We start from the raw sequence: 23,967 nt of genomic DNA on the forward strand, positions 1-23,967 counted from the left end.
GTAAATTAATTATTTTAATAATTTAAAATATCATGAAGAAGCAGCGTAATGATTGCCTTAAATATGTTTATTAGCGTCATTAAGCTCCGGCTAATGTCGAAAATGTAAAAAATATAAAAGCACCGGCAATGCCGGCATGTGTTTTCGCTTGGTTTCCGGTCGACAGTTGATTTTGGTTTGTCTAATGCTTTAAGTTTGAGCATTGGATTTTTTTTGAAATTCCTATTTACTTAATCTCGTTTGTCTAAATAATGCTTATTCTTTTGGAACCAAATCACCTGTCTGTTCTCCCTGAATTTGTCGTGGCAGTGTGTGTGCTCTCACTTCTCACTCGCGTTTGTGTGTTTGCTCGCGCGCCTGAAATGATCAAATGCGCTACAATACTTCACAAGTTGAATTTTGAAATGTTATTTTTTTACATCTGCAATTATATTTTAACATGGAAATTTTTATTTAAACTGCAAGTGCAGTGTGAAATCTGTAACCGTGGAGACGGACAATAACTCAAACTCAGTGCAGAAAGTGTAAACATCTAGATTTTAAATCTAACCTATTACCGTCTCAGTCAGTTTGTTTTTTTACCAAAAAAAATAAAAAAGTTTACAAGACTGCACACGCTCGAGAAGAAATGCCCAAAGTCAGATTCACCCGAAAACCTATTAATATAATATATAAAAGCACCACAAGGTGAAGCCCTGCTGAGATGGCCAGACAACCACGGCACATTAATTTCGGTGCATACTAATCTAAAAATCCTACATGTCAAATAAAAAAAGAGGAGGTCCTCAGAAATTAAAAATATAATTTAATCCTATTGAAATTCAGCCGCATTAGTAATGCTTTCAGCATATCTTGACAATCTGCAAATTAAAGTCTCTTGAACAAAGATTTAAAATGAGGTATACTCACCAATGCCAGAGGAAGGAAAAATACCAAGAGTGGGCTAATAATAGTGGTCGAGGAAGACGTCTGTGCCTTTTATAGCTTCTTGAGTGAGTTCTGGAAAATTCTCTGACATCAAAGCAGGAAACCTCAAGATCAGCACTTTTTTTTTAGAGCTGCATCTGCACGATATCGAAAAAAGCTGACCTTGCGACATTTTTAAAATGTTTATTATTATTATTATTATTATTATTATTATTATTATTATTATTATTATTATTATCATCATCATTATTATAAAAGGTTCACTTGGAAAGAATCAATTAATTAAACAAAAAATTTAAAATTACAATAAATCCCAGAGAATGTGGCTGCTGGACAATCCAACACCTTCACACCCACCGCCCGTTCCCAAAGCCGGGACACCTGCAGTCCGACAGTGAGGTCCTAAAGCTCGGACACCTGCAGGCCTACCGCCCGTTACCAAAGCTCGAAAACCTGCAGTCTCACCGCGCGGTCTCGATGCTCGGACACCTGCAGTCTCTACAAAGTGTTCTAAAATCGGAGAAAAATTTCTCATATATAAATGATATAAAATATTAATATAAATATTTCCTAGTGATCGGTTGCAGCTGGAAGGGCATCCGCTGCATAAAACATATGCTGGATAAGTTCGCGGTTAATAAATTCAATAAATCAATAACTGAGACAATAATGCGAAGAATAAGATCATTCTGGTCTTAAGAACGAGTTGTACCGAGCGGTGGTGTCTGTATACTCGGTGCGGTGTTTCGATGTTGCCTTTGTATTTAATAATTTTCCTCGATATTTTAACACTTCATACAATGAAAAATATAACTGTTCCCTTACAGCTGAACAAACAAAAATAGATTCAATTCCAAAAAAACAAACAAACAAACAAACAAAAAAGAACAATAGACCATTTAAGAATTAAAGCTAAATATTAAAAAATAAAAATACAAGACAAACGTTACAGTTTCCTACACGTTTACTAAAGGACTTATTAGATAGAGGGATAGATGAGGTAGGCTACTCTAGATCGAGCAGATTTTTAGTCTTTACGAGCTCACATAGTCCTCTCGCCGAAGACGAAAAAAAAAAAAACAATCCTGCAAATGCTAAAATGACACCATTATGAAAGATAGAGTAGTGTGTTTAGGCTAGAATGAGCATAACTTCCGAATTACAGATTTTACACTCGGCAGCGGCCACTTGTCAGCTCAGCCCACGGCTTGATCTCTAAAAGGCAGGCACTTTTTTTCCAGGGGTTTCAGTACAGCGTAACCGCTACTACGTCATCGGGTGGGCGTGGCCTATTTGTAAATTTGTATAGGTCACGGATCATGCGCAGATTGTGAAAACAGCCGTTTGATTCAGATACGTGTTCGTAATCGCAGGGGTTTCGTGTCAAATGCCTTTTATATGCAGTACAATATAGCTGTCATGATCGCAGGTGTTTCATGTGAAGTGTATGTAATATTAAACAAATTAACTTAAGATAGCCTACCTATCTGATTACATTAATACTGTTATAACTTAAGATACCTGCCCCGATCCCAGGGATTTTGTGTCAAATACTTTATATATCATATACAGTCACATCAGATACCTGTCCTGATCCCTGGGGTTTCATGTATGATCACTTTTATATACAGTAACATCAGATATCCGTCCTGATCCCAGGGGTTTGTATCATCACTTTTATATTATTTAACATCAGATACCTGTCCTGATCCCAGTTGTTTTGTGCATGATGACTTTAAATAAAAATAGAAAATAAATATGAGTTATGTAAATTAACTAAGATCGAGAAAGAAAAATTATCCACGTTTTATTACAGAATAATGTGGTATTTGTTTGTTTAAACATGACTGAATACCATATTTTAAACTACAAAAACACGTTTAATCTTACCACAACCCTTATTATTTGGTTTACCATGGAAGTATAAAAGCCCAGAGACAGTAAAACGGAGTAAAACGAGGTCAGCTGTTTTTCCTAATGAAATCTTTAAAATATAACATTATAAAAACAAAAAATAACCTGTATGATTGTTTTTTTTTCCCCTTCGTTATCCACCGCGGTAGGTTCTTTATCCATAATCATCCTGTTTGAAATGACCGCGCAAATAAAGAACCTGTACTGCGCATGACCCCAACACCGACCAAGCCACGCCCATTTTACGTCGTGGTAATGAAACCCCTGGAATTTAGTGCATGCCATCTCGAAAAACCACCTTTTGAATTGTACACCTATACATTATACATCAAATATGAATATGATCTTTTAATTGATTCATTTTCTAAACCTGAACTAAAATCTGATCTATGTTTTATATGCGATGACTTGTCCGTGGAGCGGGCGGTGATTATAGCGGTGTTCAGGAATCCAATTCTATTTAAATAATAAAAAAAAAACTTTTGATATCAATATTATTATTATTAATATTAGTAATAAAAATAGTAATAATAATAGTAATATTAACAATTCTAATGATGATTTTAATGGATAATTCTAATAATAATAACAGTAATAATAATAATATTATTAATTAATAATTATTATAGAAATAATAGTTGTAGTAGTAGTAGTAGCAATAATAGTAATAATAATAATAATAATTATAGTAATAACTACATGCTGATTTTTGAGTTTCCTGCTTCTTATGTCACGGAACTTTCCAAAACTCACCCATGTTAGAAAACACAGCAGTCCTGCTATTATATCTAGCTCATTGTAGGGAAGACGTCACAAATTCTCTTGTAAAATAAATAAAAAAACTGTCGCCTACAGAATGCAAGTAAAGCCGTCTCATGATCAACCTGCTGTCCTGCACAGGTAATCTCTCACGCTGCATCTGTGCCGTTTCTTTATGGTAAATTGACTAAAGTGTGCTTTATTAGATGTTCAAATAGCTGTACTATGGGTTTGCCACAAGAAAAGATGCGTACGAAAAATTTGGGAACCGCTGTATGCCGGCGACACGCTTTCAGCTTTCGATGGTTTAGTTTTTTTCACATTCATAATAATCGTGCGATGTATGGCATGTCGTCATATGCTGTGTTCACACCAGACGCGGAACGTGCGGATGAGCCGCGTGAACATTTGAGTTTACTCGCTTCGATCGCGCGTTAAACCCCGCTTCATTCGCTCGTCAAATCCGCTTCATTCGCGCGTCAAATCCGCTTCATTCACGCTCAAATTTACTTCAGAACAGACGGGGATTCGCATGATGGGCAGGGCTTCTGTCTGCCCGGTGACTCTAGCTTCGTTGCTAAAGGGCTAACATGGATTTTATGAAGAAAGTAACAGTGTTTATGTGCTTTATGAAGACTGAAAAACAGCGTCGATACGTTTAGGGTCGTGTCTGAGTCCAATAGATTCTTTTGGAGGTGCATCCAGCTCTGTGAGCTCATAAACTCCTCCAGAAACTGGACCTGGATGACGGAGACTTTCAGCGGTGCTTCTGACTGAGCCCAGCCCAGTTTGATGACATGTTGTGGGTGTCGACTGGAGAATTTCCCCCGCGACACTTTCAACAGGTTCTACGTCACAATCACGCCCCCACAAGAGCAAGCTTCTGATTGGTTAACGCGGCGCTAATGTCTGCTGAAGATCAGATTTTCTAAAGCTGGAAATAAACTCGCGCTCGGTGCCGCATCTTGTTCCTCCGCTGACTGCGCGCGCCACTCGCAAAACTGCCGAGGCTTTTATACTCGCCGCGTTCGCCGTTGTGATATTCTTTAAAACGACAGGGGGTGGTCAAAAGAAACCCACCTTAAAATCAGACGGATAAACAGAGAGGTAGGAACTTTCCGGAAGTACGTCATATCATAATGTCGTTCAATATTTTTAAACTAATTATTTGTATTGTTTTTATAAATTATTTTAATGATTATAAGCATTTTTATAACATTTAAGATTTTTTTAATCAAACTTTGATGCATCACTTGCTTTTGTCCAAATCTCTGACAGTTTTAACTTTTAAAGTTTATTACAATATTAATCACAAGAAAACATGAGTTGCTCTACAAATATATTTTTTATTATGGCAGGGACAAAAGCAAAAAATAAAAAGTATAATTACAAAAAAAAAAAACAGATGTATTACAAATACGATCCACAAACATACGTTAGTGTAAAAGCTATGACTGGTGTAAAAACATATTCTGTAATTGTGTACCCGGGTCTCCACTTTTGCTATGATTTCTTTAGGCATAAACAAACTTATCCCTCAGTTTTTTTCCCCCAATTTTTTTAACATAAACTTTCCTCCTTTTCCACTGCTCTTGTTATTTCTAGCCAATAATTATTGGTCATCACTTGCTTTTGTTCATATCTCGGACAGTATGCGTATTACAATTTATTAAAATATTAATGACAACAGTACAGGAGTTGCTCTACAAATAAATGTTTTATTATCACAAAATAAAAGCAAAAACAGCACACTAACTTAAAAATACAGATTATTTTAGATTTAGCTGGCTCCACAATTCAAACAATTCCTACCGTGTTTTTTCATTTGAGCCGCCATTTTAGTACAGGGTAGCGCTCCTTTGAAATTAATGCAGGATCAAGCTGCAGTGGAGGACTGTGGCCATCCAGAGCCAGAGAATTACATATCACACATATCTATAATCGGGAGTTTTCCCGGAGGTCAGTATGCAATTTTACATCACTTTTCTACATTGATGGATCAGTGATCGCTCAGACATTCCTGACAAAAAGCTTGTGTTTGTGTGTACAGAAATGTACTATTCACCCTCCCTGTTAAATTTGATCTAATCATGTCCTGAAACACAGCTCCTCTCCTGCTTTCACTGCTCATACTGACGGGGGGAGCGATTCGTTTGTGAATGAATCTCCGTTATGAACGACTCGTTCACTAGCCGACAATAATACAAGTTTCTGGCAGCGCAGCATCTCGTTGTCATATTTCTTTTGCATTGTTTGCTGATTTTATTCAACAAAACTAGCATAAGCCGAGTGTTTAGTGCGAGTCTACTTTGCCGTATGCTGAATGCAGTAAGAGACTGTATTATCATCAATAACGTTACCTGTTCAGCACAAAAGTTCAGATCATACAAAAACATAAACTAAATATTACCTATGAAATGTTCTGCCTTTGTGCTTTGTTTTCTTGTTACTACACCCATAGACATCGCTAAAGTCCTGCATCTTCACGTAATAACATTGTCTTGTCTAGTGCGGTTGAATGACATTTGTCCTGGGATCACTGTACAAATATGGCGGCGCTATTGACGCATGCTCAGGGTCCCTATGTGATATTTAGTGTATATATCTATGACAAGCAGCAAACCAAGAGCCAACAGGAGCACAGAATCTGATGATGCAATCTGCGCAACAACTTCAAACCACTGCGGGGAAATGTAAAAACAACCCTTTCTGGTTTTATTATTGAGGCACACTGTACTACACTCAGTTCTTTATCTGAAAAACTACACTAAAGTGAGGTATTCTTCTTTGTAAATGTGCGTTCAGAGTTAAATCATCTGTCTTTGTTTTCATTGCCTGTTTACCCAACCTTATTTCAGCACTCTGGATAATTAGGGGCAGTGGTGACCTAATGGGTAGTGAATAAGCTGGACTGTTAATCTAAAGGTTGCAGGTTTGATTCCTGATAGCGGCAGGAATTAAAGATGGATGGACAAAACTTAAGCAAGGCACATAAGCCCTTATGTGTGTGTTTGTTTGTGTGAAAATGTGTGTGCACTTGGATGGATTTAAAGCAATTTTTAAGTATGGGTAAAACCACACTTGACTAAGCCTCTCCTCACTTCACTGACATTGAACATCTTAATATAGCTGGTTGTTGATCGTTGGTTTGACATTACGATTCCAACCCAGGTTCATTCTGAAACTGTAGTCCCATGGACGTCTCTGGAGGCTGCGAAATACGTCCTGGGAGGTCATTTGTTTTTGTGAATCTGCGAGACGCCGCTGTGTGAGCATTTTCTTTTCTCAAATTTCTCTCACGAGAGCCATTCGCGCCTGCGCTGTTTTCGCGTAAACCCACCAGAGGGCACTGTAGACTTACTGAGTGACTGACTGGGCAACTGGCCAATCGACCGACCCACCCTCCTCATTCCCTAAACCCAACCAATTTTATCAATTGACTCGCTCAACGACTTCCCCTAAACCCAATGGACGGTTTACAAAATCAGTTAAAAATTCAGTTATTTCAGTTAAAATTCAGTTATTTGATTTGAACATTCTGAATGACCTTTAATTCAACAACCATTGAGCTGCAAGAAAAATCCCCTACACATTACCAAAAATAACAGAGGTAAATTCCAGATACGTCACTTACAGGAATGTGAATCATCTCTCTTCCGTAAGATCTAGTTGATCGTTTATGAGTGTTACGACTAAAGTTTATTTATATTTGCTGCACATTGTATTTGTTTTTTTCTCGCTTTGTCCCACCTTCTTGTGTTGTATTTTATTATCTTATAGTAAGGGTGTTAAAATCGAAATCGATCAAAATTTATGCTCAATTTTGATTATCGCATACTTACGAATACTATACGAATACTTAGTCATTTTAGCGAACACCTCAGATACTGTTGGCTGGTTCCTGTTGGTTGTGCCTCTTTTTTACCGACGCCATTATAACGACACAGATCACTGCCTATTCACGAGTCCCGCAGAAACAGTGATTGACAGGTGGTAATTATGCGTGTAACTTGCCTTTATTCATTTACTGTATGATTTGTTTATGGGTAAAACAAAGACCATGCAGGTCAGGTAGTGTAAACGGTAGGCTACAAATAATTAACTTGTTATTATTTAATCAATTATTCATAATCGAAAATCGAATCGAACCGTGACTTTAGAATCGAAAATGTAATCGAATCGAGGATTTGGAGGAACGTGACACCCTTACCAATTAAAGTGTAACTATAATTAAAGTGCTGGTAAAGAGCTGCTACCAATCACAGATACAACAGCAACACACACTCACATAGTTTCCTGTTTCCTGTGTTTCTTTCCGTTGTTGGTGTGAGTGACAGAAGGTGGAAAGTGACAATAAAATTAAAGTAATAAAAGAGTCTTATATTCGTCATTACCACAGCCTGAACTATTACAGAGAAAAACCACACATTACCAAAAATTACAATGGTGAATTCCAGATACGTCACTTACAGGAAAGTGGATCATCTCTCTTCCATAGTTGATCGTTTATGAGTGTTACGACTAAAGTTTATTTATTTATTTTTGCTGCACATTGTATGTGTTTATTTCTCGCTTTGTCGCACTTTCTTGTGTTGTCTTTTATTATCTTATAGTAAGGGTGTCACGATTTAGATTTTAAATTGAAATCGATCGAAATGTATGCTCAATTTTGATTATCGAATACTTACGTATACTATACGAATACTTAGTCATTTTAGCGAACACCTCAGATACTGTTGGCTGGTTCCTGTTGGTTGTGCACCTTTTTTACCAACGCCATTATAACGACACAGATCACTCCCACAAGATCTAGTTGATCGTTTATGAGTGTTACGACTAAAGTTTATTTATTTTTGCTGCACATTGTATGTGTTTATTTCTCGCTTTGTCCCACCTTCTTGTGTTGTATTTTATTATCTTATAGTAAGGGTGTCACGATTTCGATTTTAAAAATCGTAATCGATCAAACTTTTTGCTCAATTTTGATTATCGAATACTTACGAATACTTAGTCATTTTAGCGAACACCTCAGATACTGTTGGCTGGTTCCTGTTGGTTGTGCACCTTTTTTTACTGATGCCATTATAAGGACACAGATCACTGCCTATTCACGAGTCCCGCAGAAAAAGTGATTGACAGGTGGTAATTATGCGTGTAACTTGCCTTTATTCATTTACTGTATGATTTGTTTATGGGTAAAACAAAGACCATGCAGGTCAGGTAGTGTAAACGGTAGGCTACAAATAATTAACTTGTTATTATTTAATCAATTATTCATAATCAAAAATCGAATCGAACCGTGACTTTAGAATCGAAAATGTAATCGAATCGAGGATTTGGAGGAACGCGACACCCTTACCAATTAAAGTGTAACTATAATTAAAGTGCTGGTAAAGAGCTGCTACCAATCACAGATACAACAGCAACACACACTCACATAGTTTCCTGTTTCCTGTGTTTCTTTCCGTTGTTGGTGTGAGTGACAGAAGGTGGAAAGTGACAATAAAATTAAAGTAATAAAAGAGTCTTATATTCGTCATTACCACAGCCTGAACTATTACAGAGAAAAACCACACATTACCAAAAATAACAATGGTGAATTCCAGATACGTCACTTACAGGAAAGTGGATCATCTCTCTTCCATAGTTGATCGTTTATGAGTGTTACGACTAAAGTTTATTTATTTATTTTTGCTGCACATTGTATGTGTTTATTTCTCGCTTTGTCCCACCTTCTTGTGTTGTATTTTATTATCTTATAGTAAGGGTGTCACGATTTAGATTTTAAATTGAAATCGATCGAAATGTATGCTCAATTTTGATTATCGAATACTTACGTATACTATACGAATACTTAGTCATTTTAGCGAACACCTCAGATACTGTTGGCTGGTTCCTGTTGGTTGTGCACCTTTTTTACCAACGCCATTATAACGACACAGATCACTCCCACAAGATCTAGTTGATCGTTTATGAGTGTTACGACTAAAGTTTATTTATTTTTGCTGCACATTGTATGTGTTTATTTCTCGCTTTGTCCCACCTTCTTGTGTTGTATTTTATTATCTTATAGTAAGGGTGTCACGATTTCGATTTTAAAAATCGTAATCGATCAAACTTTTTGCTCAATTTTGATTATCGAATACTTACGAATACTTAGTCATTTTAGCGAACACCTCAGATACTGTTGGCTGGTTCCTGTTGGTTGTGCACCTTTTTTTACTGATGCCATTATAAGGACACAGATCACTGCCTATTCACGAGTCCCGCAGAAACAGTGATTGACAGGTGGTAATTATGCGTGTAACTTGCCTTTATTCATTTACTGTATGATTTGTTCATGGGTAAAACAAAGACCATGCAGGTCAGGTAGTGTAAACGGTAGGCTACAAATAATTAACTTGTTATTATTTAATCAATTATTCATAATCAAAAATCGAATCGAACCGTGACTTTAGAATCGAAAATGTAATCGAATCGAGGATTTGGAGGAACGCGACACCCTTACCAATTAAAGTGTAACTATAATTAAAGTGCTGGTAAAGAGCTGCTACCAATCACAGATACAACAGCAACACACACTCACATAGTTTCCTGTTTCCTGTGTTTCTTTCCGTTGTTGGTGTGAGTGACAGAAGGTGGAAAGTGACAATAAAATTAAAGTAATAAAAGAGTCTTATATTCGTCATTACCACAGCCTGAACTATTACAGAGGAAAAACCACACATTACCAAAAATAACAATGGTGAATTCCAGATACGTCACTTACAGGAAAGTGGATCATCTCTCTTCCATAGTTGATCGTTTATGAGTGTTACGACTAAAGTTTATTTATTTATTTTTGCTGCACATTGTATGTGTTTATTTCTCGCTTTGTCCCACCTTCTTGTGTTGTATTTTATTATCTTATAGTAAGGGTGTCACGGTTTAGATTTTAAATCGAAATCGATCAAAATGTATGCTCAATTTTGATTATCGAATACTTACGTATACTATACGAATACTTAGTCATTTTAGCGAACACCTCAGATACTGTTGGCTGGTTCCTGTTGGTTGTGCACCTTTTTTACCAACGCCATTATAACGACACAGATCACTCCCACAAGATCTAGTTGATCGTTTATGAGTGTTACGACTAAAGTTTATTTATTTTTGCTGCACATTGTATGTGTTTATTTCTCGCTTTGTCCCACCTTCTTGTGTTGTATTTTATTATCTTATAGTAAGGGTGTCACGATTTCGATTTTAAAAATCGTAATCGATCAAACTTTTTGCTCAATTTTGATTATCGCATACTTACGAATACTATACGAATACTTAGTCATTTTAGCGAACACCTCAGATACTGTTGGCTGGTTCCTGTTGGTTGTGCACCTTTTTTTACAGACGCCATTATAATGACACAGATCACTGCCTATTCACGAGTCCCGCAGAAACAGTGATTGACAGGTGGTAATTATGCGTGTAACTTGCCTTTATTCATTTACTGTATGATTTGTTTATGGGTAAAACAAAGACCATGCAGGTCAGGTAGTGTAAACGGTAGGCTACAAATAATTAACTTGTTATTATTTAATCAATTATTCATAATCGAAAATCGAATCGAACCGTGACTTTAGAATCGAAAATGTAATCGAATCAAGGATTTGGAGGAACGCGACACCCTTACCAATTAAAGTGTAACTATAATTAAAGTGCTGGTAAAGAGCTGCTACCAATCACAGATACAACAGCAACACACACTCACATAGTTTCCTGTTTCCTGTGTTTCTTTCCGTTGTTGGTGTGAGTGACAGAAGGTGGAAAGTGACAATAAAAGTAGTACAGTAATAAAAGAGTCTTATGTTCGTCATTACCACAGCCTGAACTATTACAGAGAAAAACCACACATTACCAAAAGTAACAATGGTGAATTCCAGATACGTCATTTACAGGAAAGTGAATAATCTCTCTTCCGTAAGATCTAGTTGATCGTTTACGAGTCTTACGACTAAAGTTTATTTATTTTTGCTGCACATTGTATGTTTATTTCTCGTTTTGTCGCACTTTCTTGTGTTGTCTTTTATTATCTTATAGTAAGGGGGTCACGGTTTAGATTTTAAATCGAAATCGATCGAAATTCATGCTTAATTTTGATTATCGAATACTTACGAATACTATACGAATACTTAGTCATTTTAGCGAACACCTCAGATACTGTTGGCTGGTTCCTGTTGGTTGTGCACCTTTTTTACCGATGCCATTATAATGTCACAGATCACTCCCACAAGATCTAGTTGATCATTTATGAGTGTTACGACTAAAGTTTATTTATTTTTGCAGCACATTGTATGTGTTTATTTCTCGCTTTGTCCCACCTTCTTGTGTTGTAGTTTATTATCTTATAGTACGGGTGTCACGTTTTCGATTTAAAATCTTTGCTCAATTTTGATTATCGAATACTTACGAATACTATACGAATACTTAGTCATTTTAGCGAACACCTCAGATACTGTTGGCTGGTTCCTGTTGGTTGTGCACCTTTTTTTACCGACGCCATTATAACGACACAGATCACTGCTTATTCACGAGTCCCGCAGAAACAGTGATTGACAGGTGGTAATTATGTGTGTATCTTGCCTTTATTCATTGACTGTATGATTTGTTTATGGGTAAAACAAAGACCATGCAGGTCAGGTAGTGTAAACGGTAGGCTACAAATAATTAATTCATTATTATTTAATCAATTATTCATAATCGAAAATCGAATCGAACCGTGACTTTAGAATCGAAAATGTAATCGAATCGAGGATTTGGAGGAACGCGACACCCTTACCAATTAAAGTGTAACTATAATTAAAGTGCTGGTAAAGAGCTGCTACCAATCACAGACACAACAGCAACACACACTCACATAGTTTCCTGTTTCCTGTGTTTCTTTCCGTTGTTGGTGTGAGTGACAGAAGGTGGAAAGTGACAATAAAATTAAAGTAATAAAAGAGTCTTATATTCGTCATTACCACAGCCTGAACTATTACAGAGAAAAACCACACATTACCAAAAATAACAATGGTAAATTCCAGATACCGACGCCATTATAATGACACAGATCACTCCCACAAGATCTAGTTGATCGTTTATGTGTGTTACGACTAAAGTTTATTTATTTTTGCTGCACATTGTATGTGTTTTTTTCTCGCTTTGTCCCACCTTCTTGTGTTGTATTTCATTATCTTATAGTAAGGGTGTCACGGTTTCGATTTTAAATCGAAATCGATCAAAATGTATGCTCAATTTCGATTATCGAATACTTACGAATACTATACGAATACTTAGTCATTTTAGTGAACACCTCAGATACTGTTGGCTGGTTCCTGTTGGTTGTGCACCTTTTTTTACTGACGCCATTATAATGACACAGATCACTCCCACAAGATCTAGTTGATCATTTATGAGTGTTATGACTAAAGTTTATTTATATTTGCTGCACATTGTATGTGTTTTTTTTTTTCACTTTGTCGCACCTTCTTGTGTTGTCTTTTATTATCTTATAGGCTCTCATGTTAATGTGGTCCAGGTTCTGATTGGCTGCTGGATGGGGAGAGCTATAAATCGGAACTTCGGCAGAGTTCGAAGAGCTCATTTTTGGTGCAACTTCTGTGTGTGGAGAGCTCCTGTATTTCCCCACCCCTCCAGTCAACGACCAAACTTTAATGTCAAAAATGGCCACATATGCTTGCAACTTTTTGCGAATTTAGGCTTGTAGGCGTGGCCTGCCAATTTATTTAGGTTATTTTCCACTCTGTTTATACTCAGGGTGAAAGGTAAGCTGCCTGTATTTTTTTTCTTTAAAGATTTACAGGTTATTTAGTTTATTTACTCTGCAGACCTTGTGGGCCAGTGGCCACCCTGAAGAGATGCTCATCAAATTGCTACTTTTACCCACAATAAATTCATTTAATTAGTCCCAACTAATTAAGTGTCAGCGTTTGGTTCTCAATCGAAAGAGGATCTTTTTGCATAACGTTTTTTTTTTTGGTTTTCCTTGGGAAATCAATCACCACAACATTTTGTTTATAATGCCCATGTAGTTGGTTCCCCTGGACATGGGGTGTAATAAGAGGCTTGATAGGGATTTTTTTCTGGTACTTTTATGAAACTTCCTTATTTTGACTACCAGGATTGTCATGATAATGAGAAAAAAAGTCTTATAGCTTTTAGACTTATTTCGTCCGTTCGTTTTCTTTTCAGCTTACTCCCTTTATTAATCTGGGGTTGCCACAGCAGAATGAACCGCCAACTTATCAAGCATTTGTTTTTACGCAGCTGATGCCCTTCCAGCCGCAACACATCTCTGGGAAACACTCATACACACTCATTCACACACACACATACACTACTGACAATTTCCGCTATGTAAAAACATGCTGGAGGTTGGTGGTTCATTCTGCTGTGGGGACCCCTGATAAATAAAGGGACTAAGCAGACAAGAAAATAAATAAATGATGAAATTTATTTTTAATAACCGGTCATTTTAAACACTTTGCTCCACTCTCTGCATTACGCTGCCCGACTGCCTGTATGGGTGTCCTGCACCCTTCCTGTTTTAGTTAAAATATAGGGACAGTACATCTAAAAAATGAAGTCTGTCATAATTTGCACATTCCTCACTTGTTTAAAACGTTTATGAGTTTCTGTCTGCTGTTTAACACAAAAGAAGATATTTTGAAGAATGCTGAGCGATGGCGAAGTTTTATTTTGTTCCAGCAGAGACACTACTGAAATAAACCCTAATCTAAAACAGAAACTTTGGCTTGTTATAAAAGAAGAGCACAGAGAAAATGTGCAGGTCTAATAATTCATACATTCTGCTGTACCTTTTTTGTGTATTTGTATTTATCCATTCTTCTGATTGCTGTTAAAGCCCAATGTGTGTTTTATTCATACTTATATATTTTTTCTCTTATTATATTTTTATTTATGTTTTTATACTAAATACAGTTTTTGATGCAATAATTTATAATTGAACTGTTTGATTCAGAGAGGAAGAAAAACATGTAAATAATTTTGTTTTCTGCTGACAGAGTAGAACAACCGATGTCTTACTGATTCCTTATATTTATATTATTTTATTATTTATTTAAGTCTTACTAATATGCATTAATGAGTTACTTAACTAAAACAGAAACTTTAGCGTGGTCATATATGGCACAAAAACCACATTTAAAATGGTGTTATTAGGACAATATATGTAACTGAGGAGGTCCAGTGTATGATGACAATAACGCTAACGTTTCCACTTTATAATCGACAGTGAAGGAAGAGCTCGTGTGTACGCATGTTACTAAAGTGTGTTGTATTATTTCCTAACGGCAATGTGCTCGTTCACAATACAGACAACAGTATGAAAGCCTCAAGTTTCATAATCGGAAACTGAGGAAAGTTAAACACTAAAGCAAACAGCAAAGCGAATGGATTAATGAAGCAGGCTACATTACCAAACCAAACAATCACACGCAGCGCCATCTGAAGCCGGTGTCCTCCGGTCCTGTCTCGGCTGAAACACACTTTCGTTGAAGAATAAACTGTGAATACGAAACATTATTGAAAAGAGAAAAAAAAGAGACACTGTTGTGTTTAATTGCGGAGAAGTCCGTAAGGATGGTAACTTAATGAGCGTCAGGTGCAGCACACCTCCATGCACACAGTACACCCTCAATAGGGCACAGCGGTACACTACAGCGCCCTCTGCTGGCTTTGATATGAGAGAATGCGTGATCAAAATGTAAATTAACTGGTCTTTTTTATCTGATCTATTCTGTCTTGCTTTGCTTTATTAAAAAGCATATGGTTTAATCTTGTAGTGATAACAGGTCAGAAATTGTGGAGTGGATCTTTGGGTTTCCACAATTTAAAGTATTACAGGCCTTAATTTTCTTCATCTTGACACAATATACATTGATAAAAGTGCTGCAGAAATAAAAATGAATTGATTTGTGTTAAAGCTGGAGGTGATGGTGAGCTTGGAGCAACTGAAGTGTGATGTAGGTGAAAAACAGGAATGATATATTGTATATGTGACAATATCAACGGCAAATCTGCTGAAAAATAAGACTAAAGAATGAAATGGGGAGGATTTTAGAAGATGGTCCAGCAGATGACCCTTTGAACCCTATTTCACGAGAAAATCAAACTATTTTATGTATTAAGTGTCTGATGGTTTATTCCAATATATCACCCTCTGAAGGGCACTTCAGAGTGAAGACAAACATGACACAGTGCTCAAAGCGGGCCACTTCAAAGTGTCATTCAGAATATTTCTAGCTGTATCCGAAATCACCACCTACTGCCTACAGTAGTCTACTAATATAGTCCACTTGAAGGAGTGAATAAAGCGAGTGAGTGAACATGAGCACTACTGAGTGCACTGAAGGGATGCAGTTTGTGTTTTACTCTTTGATAAATCCCTCGGATGGAATATATTTCCATCTTCTCGCTCAAATGCTGTGATAGTTATATATTATATATACAATATAATGAACTTGTGCATCCTCATTTCGCTCGCTGATAAACAGCAACTCTCTCTCACACACACACACACACAAACATACCTGTCTCCTCCAATGGGAGCTGTCTTAAACCTTTAAAAGCACACTACAATATGAAACATTTATTATTATAGACTGCTAAAAGTTAGAATAAATAATACTAAAATACAGAAAAAAAGGAAGATTAAAGCAAAGATCATAAAGGACACAGTGCATCCTAATGAGCTTAAACATAACCAAATACAATACACTTATTTAAAATATAGAGTGAAAACAAATGGTAAGTCCATTAGAAATCAGTAAAGAATCTTGATTACAGACACGCACACAAAGCTCCAATAAAAACTCCTTCAACAGGAGTTCCTCCACTGGACAGCTTTATAAGACTGCTCTCTAGTGGATTACTGCAGTAACAGCATCAGCACACTCAAACACAACAGCTGATCAGGTTCACAGCAATAAGACACTGACTAATGTCTGTCCATCATGATGTGTTTGGTCATGACTGAGATAGTGTCTCTCAGTGCTCAGTAAACACAGCAGTGCTTCAGTTCAGCAGTTTTCAGTTTGTATATGTCTCATTGGGGGTTTGTTTACATGATTCCAGCATTTATTCACGCAAGAGTTTGAGCTGAAGGAGGATATCAACCACATTTCTGAAGAGATCTTGTTTTCTCCCAGCAGAGCCGGATCTGATCAGTCTTTTCCTCTTAGGATGAGTCTGGATCTGCAGCCGGAGACTTCAACCCTGAAACTACAACAGAAGCAGCAGATCACAGACATGATGAAGAGTGAACAAACTGGCATGTGTAGACTGTAGAGTTGCAGGTACATTTTACATCTCAAAGATGAACCTCCTGTTATTTTTCAAAACAAGAGCTTTAATCAAACTCTCCTGAATAATAATGCAAAATATATCAATCGTTTAAACTCAACTTCCTCCGCGATCCTGCTGTCAGATGCTTGATAATAGATCGAGAGCCTGTTCAAATAACATTCCCCAGTGAAATGGCCGGCCATTCACAAACAGCAATTACTCAATTCATATGAACATTGGTGAACAGATTAGCTTAATGGATTGTGAATTAAATTTGTTCAATTTATTATTATTATTATTATTACTATTAAAATCTAATCACAGAAATGGCTAATTACTGTACATCAGGTGCCCAAACTCAGTCCTGAAGGGCCGGTGTCCTGCAAAGTTTAGTTCCAGCCCATATCAGACACACCTGGGCTGGCTATTCGAGCTTGTACAAGGCTTTCTAGAAACATCTGTACAGGTGTGTTGAGGCAAGTTGGAGTTAAATCTGCAGGACACCGGCCCTCCAGAACAGTTTGGGCACTCCTGCTGTACTTAGTTATATTTTGTGAACTTGTTTTTATTTGTAAATGTATTGCTTTTAAATTTACATTAAAAATATAAAGAAATTAAGAAGATAAAATATACTTTAAATGAATATATATACAGTTGAAGTCTGAATTATTCGCCCCCGTTTATTTTTTTCCCTAATTTCTGTTTCACGGAGAGCAGATTTCTTTGAACACATTTCTTTTTAATAACACATTTCTAATCATAACAGTGTTATTAACTCATCTCTAATAACTGATTTATTTTCTCTTTTTTCATGATGACAGTAAACAATATTAGACTAGATATTCTTCAAGACACTTCTATACAGCTTAAAGTGACATTTAAAGGCTTCACTAGGGTAATTAGGGTAACTAGGCAGGTTAGGATAATTAGGCAAGTCATTGTATAACGATGGTTTGTTCTGTAGACAGTCGTAAATATATATAGCTGAAAGAGGCTAATAATATTGACCTTAAAATGGTGTTTAAAAAACTAAAAACTTTTTTTATTCTAGCTGAAATAAACTAAATCAGACTTTCTCCAGAAGAACAAAATATTATCAGACATTCTGTGAACATTTCCTCAATCTGAGAAACATCATTTGGGAAATATTTAAAATGAAAAGAAAAGAAATCAAAGGGGGCGAATAATTCTGACTTCAACTGTATATACAATATTTAAACAGTCTACTTTATATGCTAGGGCTCTAAACCTGGAAGTGCTTAGGGCCCCAAATCACTAAGACCGCCCCTGGTTGCACCATGGTGCAGTCGCTATTTACATGAACAACTTTATAAGAGGAAAAACCGAACACTTCACTAGCAAGAAAACAGGTAAAGAGCATCTGCAGAACTCTTCCATTGGGCCTCTTCCTGTCAACTGTGGATAAAGATAGCGCTGGTGGACACACTCCACTGTATAGCCTATTTCATTTTGTAATTTTGTTTCTTAAGCTTAACTCTGTTTACCATCAGCTCTGTTTACTGTTTATTGGCGTTACTCCCATCATTTAGTGACAGCATCAAGAGTTTCACATTATTACATTTAAGCATTTTTGTACATTAATAAAAGATTAATTTTACTTTAAATATTTGCTGTATGTTATTCCAGTTTAATGACGATTAATGCTTTAAAGTAGCCACAGTTCTGGAATGAGTCGCGATTATTTATTATTAATAAACTTGTGCAAAACAGGAATAACACACAACTTACAGTCGACAAAGCTGCTCTTGCTGGCTCTCCTCCTTCTGATAAGTTTTCCTCCATTCTCTACCTCTAATCCCTCAATCTTCTCCAGCAGATGTATTCTCTGCTCCTCTGATCTTCTCTTGTTATTTATACAGTGATATCTTCTTCCACATTCAGTCAGCAGCTGCTGGAGATCCACGTTGACTTTTTGTTGTAGAAGTTGAGAAACTCTGGCCTCATCCTCATCTTCATGAGTGAACAGGATCATGATGTACTTATGAACTTCAGGACCAAACAGATGTTTAATAAACTCCAGCATCTCCTCTTCATTTTCCAGCTTCTTCACTAAAGGCACGACCAGCAGAACTGAACTGAGACCAGCTGAACATGCAGACAGCTGCTGCTCCTGCAGTTTCTCTTTATCCACATCTGGATCCAGCACAACTGGGCAGTCCAGCACATGAACCCGTCTGTCTCTGATCTGTGTTTGACCCTCACTAAGCTCACACTCCTGCCTTATAAACTTATTTTCTCCCAGTATCTTATTCCTTACTGAGCTTTTCCCAGAACCTTTCCTGCCCACCAGGAGAATCCGCACCACTGCATCAGCTGAAATAGAGATAGAGAATAAGATCATCAGACTCTCATCGCTGACTGAGACAAAGAAAAGAGCAGCTCAAGAAACAGAAATTGTCTGAGTGTCATCTCTTATCATTGACATGCATAGTAGGAAATAAATCCTGTGTTTTGCTGACAGATCATTCAGGATGTTGATGCTTCATCATTGTAAACTTTGTAAAAGGTTCATGACTGAATGAGGAGCACTGGTCGCTATAATGTGGACATTTCCACACCCCTAAACATGATGCAGATCTAAACGAAACGTGATTGGTTGGTTAACCTGTCAGTCACAGATCATCGTGGAAGGTCCTTGATAATTCAAAGTGGTCAGGGTTCCCAGACGATACAGATGGTGAACTTGAAGAAACGTATATGAGAGGAGAATGATCTGTGCAGTTTTCTCATTAATATTTTAATATAGTCTACTGCTTTATTCAGCACTGAACTCACTATACATAGAATACCAGGAGAGAAGTGGATATGCTGCAACTGACAAGTAAATATCCAGATTTCTCAGTCTTATAAAACATGCTTCACATGCATCACCCTGATTTACTAACTGTCATTTCATTAGAGCTATTGGATTCTTGCATGTAATATGCTTAACAGCGTTGTAGAGAGATGCATTTATTAATTATGTAAATAATTCATTCATTCATTTTCCTTTCGGCTTAGTCCCTTTATTAATCTGGGGTCACCACAGTGGAATGAACCGCCAACTTATCCAGCATATGTTTAACCCAGCAGATGCTCTTCCAGCTGAAACCCATCTCTGGGAAACATCCATTCACACACACTCATACACTAAGGACAATTCAGCCTACCCACTTCACCTGTACCGCATGTCTTTGGACTGTGGGGGAAACCGGAGCATCCGGAGAACCGGAGAACATGCAAACTCCACACAGAAACGCCAACTGACCCAGCCGAGCCTCAAACCAGCGACCTTCACTACCTACTGCGCCACTGCTTCTCCTAGGTAAATAATATACTGTCGATTTCTCCTAAATCCATTGTTTATGTCACTAATAATAAGCAAGCAACACATGAAACATTTCTCTGCATAAATCAGTAAACACTTTCCTATTATCAGGACTGATCTCTACATCCAGGAGCAACAGCTGTCCATCAAAATCTCACTAGCCAATCAGAAAAAACCGATGTTAAGTCCCGCCCCCACGAGAATTTGTGCAGGACATTGTAAAACACTTAATGTGAAAACACAGAGCACATCTACACATCAACCAGAGGAACCCATATTTCTGACAAACTTTACTTTTATTAAGTTTAACGTTAAATACTTAACACTAACTATTATTAAAGAGCAATCGCCTGAATTCAAAGTTAAGCGTAAAGCGATCTCCCTTATTGTTGTGGGAGAGGCAATAACATGCAGACAAGAGCATTCTTTTAACAGCAGAAAGTTTATCCTAAATAAAATGAGAGTTCATGAACAGCTTTTTAAAATGTGGTTTCCCCCAGTTGTTGTTTAGTTATGTTAAGCCTTTCATTATTATGAATTTTAATAGGGAGAAACACTTAACGTGATATTGTTCACTTTATCTGTGGTACTATATTCTTCTGATAATAGTTAGTGTTCATCACAGGTAAAGTTTGACAGAAATGTGGGTTTCCTTGTTTGGTGTTAAGGAGTGTTAGGCCACGTTAGGCTGTTTCATTATAATGTACGTGTATGTGGAGAATGCATTAAGTGATGTTGTTTGTAAGTGATGTAAGTGATGCATTAAGAGTTTGTTCTTTAGGCAGCAGAAAGTGTTTATCATGAGGATATTTTTATAGGAATGTAGTTGTCTCCAGTTGTGGTTAATTTAAATCACATTAAGCTGTAATAATTGGGTTCATTGGGGATTACATACTTCAAAAGACATTGTTCACTTTATTACATTATATTCAGCTTTTTCCTTACAATAGACTTTAATGAGGGAGAAAACACTTAATGAAAAGCTTAACACTCAATTGTTTACAGTTGTTACTGTTAATTACAACTAAAGTTTGACAGAAATGTGGGTTTCTCGGTTAATGTTTAGGTCATAAAGCCACGACAGGCTTTATGAAGTGCTTTCTCATGTTAAGTGTATTAATATGTCCCAGAATAGTGAATGTAAATGTGCAAAGCGCAGAGAAATTCTCGCAAAAAGCAGATAAAAGCACTGGCAGCGCATTCACAACTGTGTTACTGAAGCTGAAGTGAAGTGAATGCAGTTTATTTGAAGGCAATGTGACTTTTTTGCTATTTAGCTGTTTGCTTTTTATTCTCACTGAGAAGTTGGTTTAATATTAAAAAATTCAGATTTTCTCCTTAATTTTATTTAACAAGGATATCATATTTGCACCAAGGTTCACAGTCAATTAAACAGTGCTGATGTTGTTTTCAAGTCTTTCTTGCATGCAATTTCAGACCCAATATTCACATTAGCAAAAGTTAAATTAACAAATGTGCGCATAAAAACAACTTTACATTAATACATCAATGTTGGTTTCACAGAAAGTGTTTTATTTTGGTTATTTGTCAGTAATCTAATCCTATAGTCAAACATTATGTGTGCTTTTAGTGTCGGCCTGAAACATCATGTCTGTGATTTATTTCCACTTTTAATTTGGTGAAAACACAATTTAAAAAAAAAATGTTTTCATTGAAAAATCAGAGAAGAGGATAAAACAGCAACAGCTCAGAGTATAAATGTCCTCTTAGGAAGAGGAAAAATCACCTTACATGTCTAATAAGAAACATTTGTTCAGACGCAGACAGGTTCTTACCTGTAGATGATGATGAAGCTCCCTCCGCCATCTTTAATGAATGACACTCCTCCAAACACACGGTTTAATACATCAATTTAATGCTTTACACAAAACAAAAAGGGCACATTAAATAAACAAACTGAAGCAGACCCGAAGAGCCGCTGTCCAGTTAAGCTGCTTTCACTTTTGCTTTCTTCTTCTTCGTTTACTGGCCGTTCTCTTCTTAGGAGCATTACCGCCGCCTACTGTATTTATTATACACTTGCGTGATGGTGATCTGTTTTGTCCGTGTAGCTTGATGAAGGAAAAACAACAACCGGGAAGTTTTTTGTTTTGTTTTGCTACCGAGAAATTTCGCCGCTACAGCTAAAACAACAAGAGGCTTGATGACGCAATGAAGGAGAGTGGAATTATGGGAGGTGTAGTTCTCGCAAATTTATAATGCTTGATAAAATGCATCAGTTAGGTACAAACTTGATGTGATTTCATCAACATAACCCGCACAGTTATATACAATTATAAATATAGATGTTACAACCTCTTTGATGTTAGTCTAGGGTGAAAGTAATAACATTTAAGAGGTGTGGTACCTTTACAAGATGATGGGTGAAAACAAAAGACACAATCAACAAAACTGCCAACAAAAGTGATTTAATGTACAAAAAAAATCATAATAATGCCTAAATATATATACACTCAGAAAAATATTTACAATAATAAAGTAACAAATTAAACAAATTATCAAACGAAATTAGGTCAACTCAAGAGTAAGGGGACGCCAGTGAAGCCAAATCAAAGAAATAAATATAACAAAACAATTCTAACTCATAAGCGAAACCCTTACCTCACTAGAACATGAAAAGAAAAAGAAAAGAAAAATCTTCAGCGCCGAGCGCCGTAAACTTACCTATTCTTAACTAAAAACAAAACAAATACATAAGTGGCATTCACTTTCTTACCTGGGGCCTCATGTACGAAGACTTGCGTGGAAATCTTACTAAAACATTGCGTACGCACAAAGCTGTAAATGTGCGTACGCGGAAAAAAATTCAGATGTATGAAACACTGTGTACACCGAATCCCACGCATATTCTTTTGTACATCCGAATGAACGTGAAACTGAGCGCAACATGCACGAGCACAAAACCCCTCCCTGCCTCCTCCCCCGTATGAATATGCTAATGACTATGCTAATGGCAAAACCCAACGAAAAAGCAACGGCAAAAGCAAGCAAGAAGAGAAACTTTGAACAGAATGTGAATTGGAGGTGCTGCTTTCGGAGGTAGACCGGAGAAAAGTGGTGTTATTTGCAAGTTTGTTCTCCGGAATTAACAACAAAAGAAAAAAATAGAGTGGGAGAGTTTAGCTGATACGGTTAACACAGTTGGGTCTGAACATCGCACTGAGTGCATTTACATAAGAAATAGTGTGGTTTATATCTGTAAACTGTTGCAGTATGCTTAACAGTCTCAGTGGCGCAGCTCATAAGACGATTGTGATCATGTTTTGACACGTTCGAGCATGAACTCGGCTCGAATCCAGCGTCTGATGAACTCAAAAGTAGGAATCATTAATAAGTTTGTGCATCATATTTTATTTGCACATTTATTGAATGGAAATGTTTCTGATTCATGCAAATTCATCTTCAGATAGTGTCTTTATAGCAATGTGCGTGCAGTAGATCGCTCAGATTACATTGGGAAAACAGGCGACTGCTGCAAATTGTGCTTTAATGTTTGGCTGGTCAACTGTATGGTATGGAAACCTTATATACCTGCTAGATGAACCCGTCTCATACAGCTGCCATTGCAAGGCTCAGACACTTTGTAGAGAGGAATTTAACACAACTGCCTCTAGGAGTCGCCAATGGAAAAAACAGACACGCACAAAAAATGTGCGTACGCCAGCCAGAAAGCT

At 36.9% G+C, this 23,967-nt stretch overlaps 1 protein-coding gene across 1 annotated transcript; it reads right to left on the bottom strand.

Annotated features, from left to right (window-relative positions):
* Positions 1-15,411: 15,411 nt before the first annotated feature.
* Positions 15,412-22,253, bottom strand: LOC101882698 (GTPase IMAP family member 9). Its single transcript, XM_073943784.1, has 3 exons — positions 22,069-22,253; positions 18,694-19,278; positions 15,412-16,881 (listed from the first exon to the last, which is right to left on the bottom strand). Exons 1-3 carry the CDS (start codon positions 22,097-22,099, stop codon positions 16,838-16,840), a joined length of 660 nt encoding a protein of 219 aa, XP_073799885.1. The 5' UTR covers positions 22,100-22,253; the 3' UTR covers positions 15,412-16,837.
* Between the last annotated feature and the right edge of the window lie 1,714 nt (positions 22,254-23,967).

Source organism: Danio rerio, chromosome 3, assembly GCF_049306965.1.
Source record: "Danio rerio strain Tuebingen ecotype United States chromosome 3, GRCz12tu, whole genome shotgun sequence".
Taxonomy (NCBI): domain Eukaryota; kingdom Metazoa; phylum Chordata; class Actinopteri; order Cypriniformes; family Danionidae; genus Danio; species Danio rerio.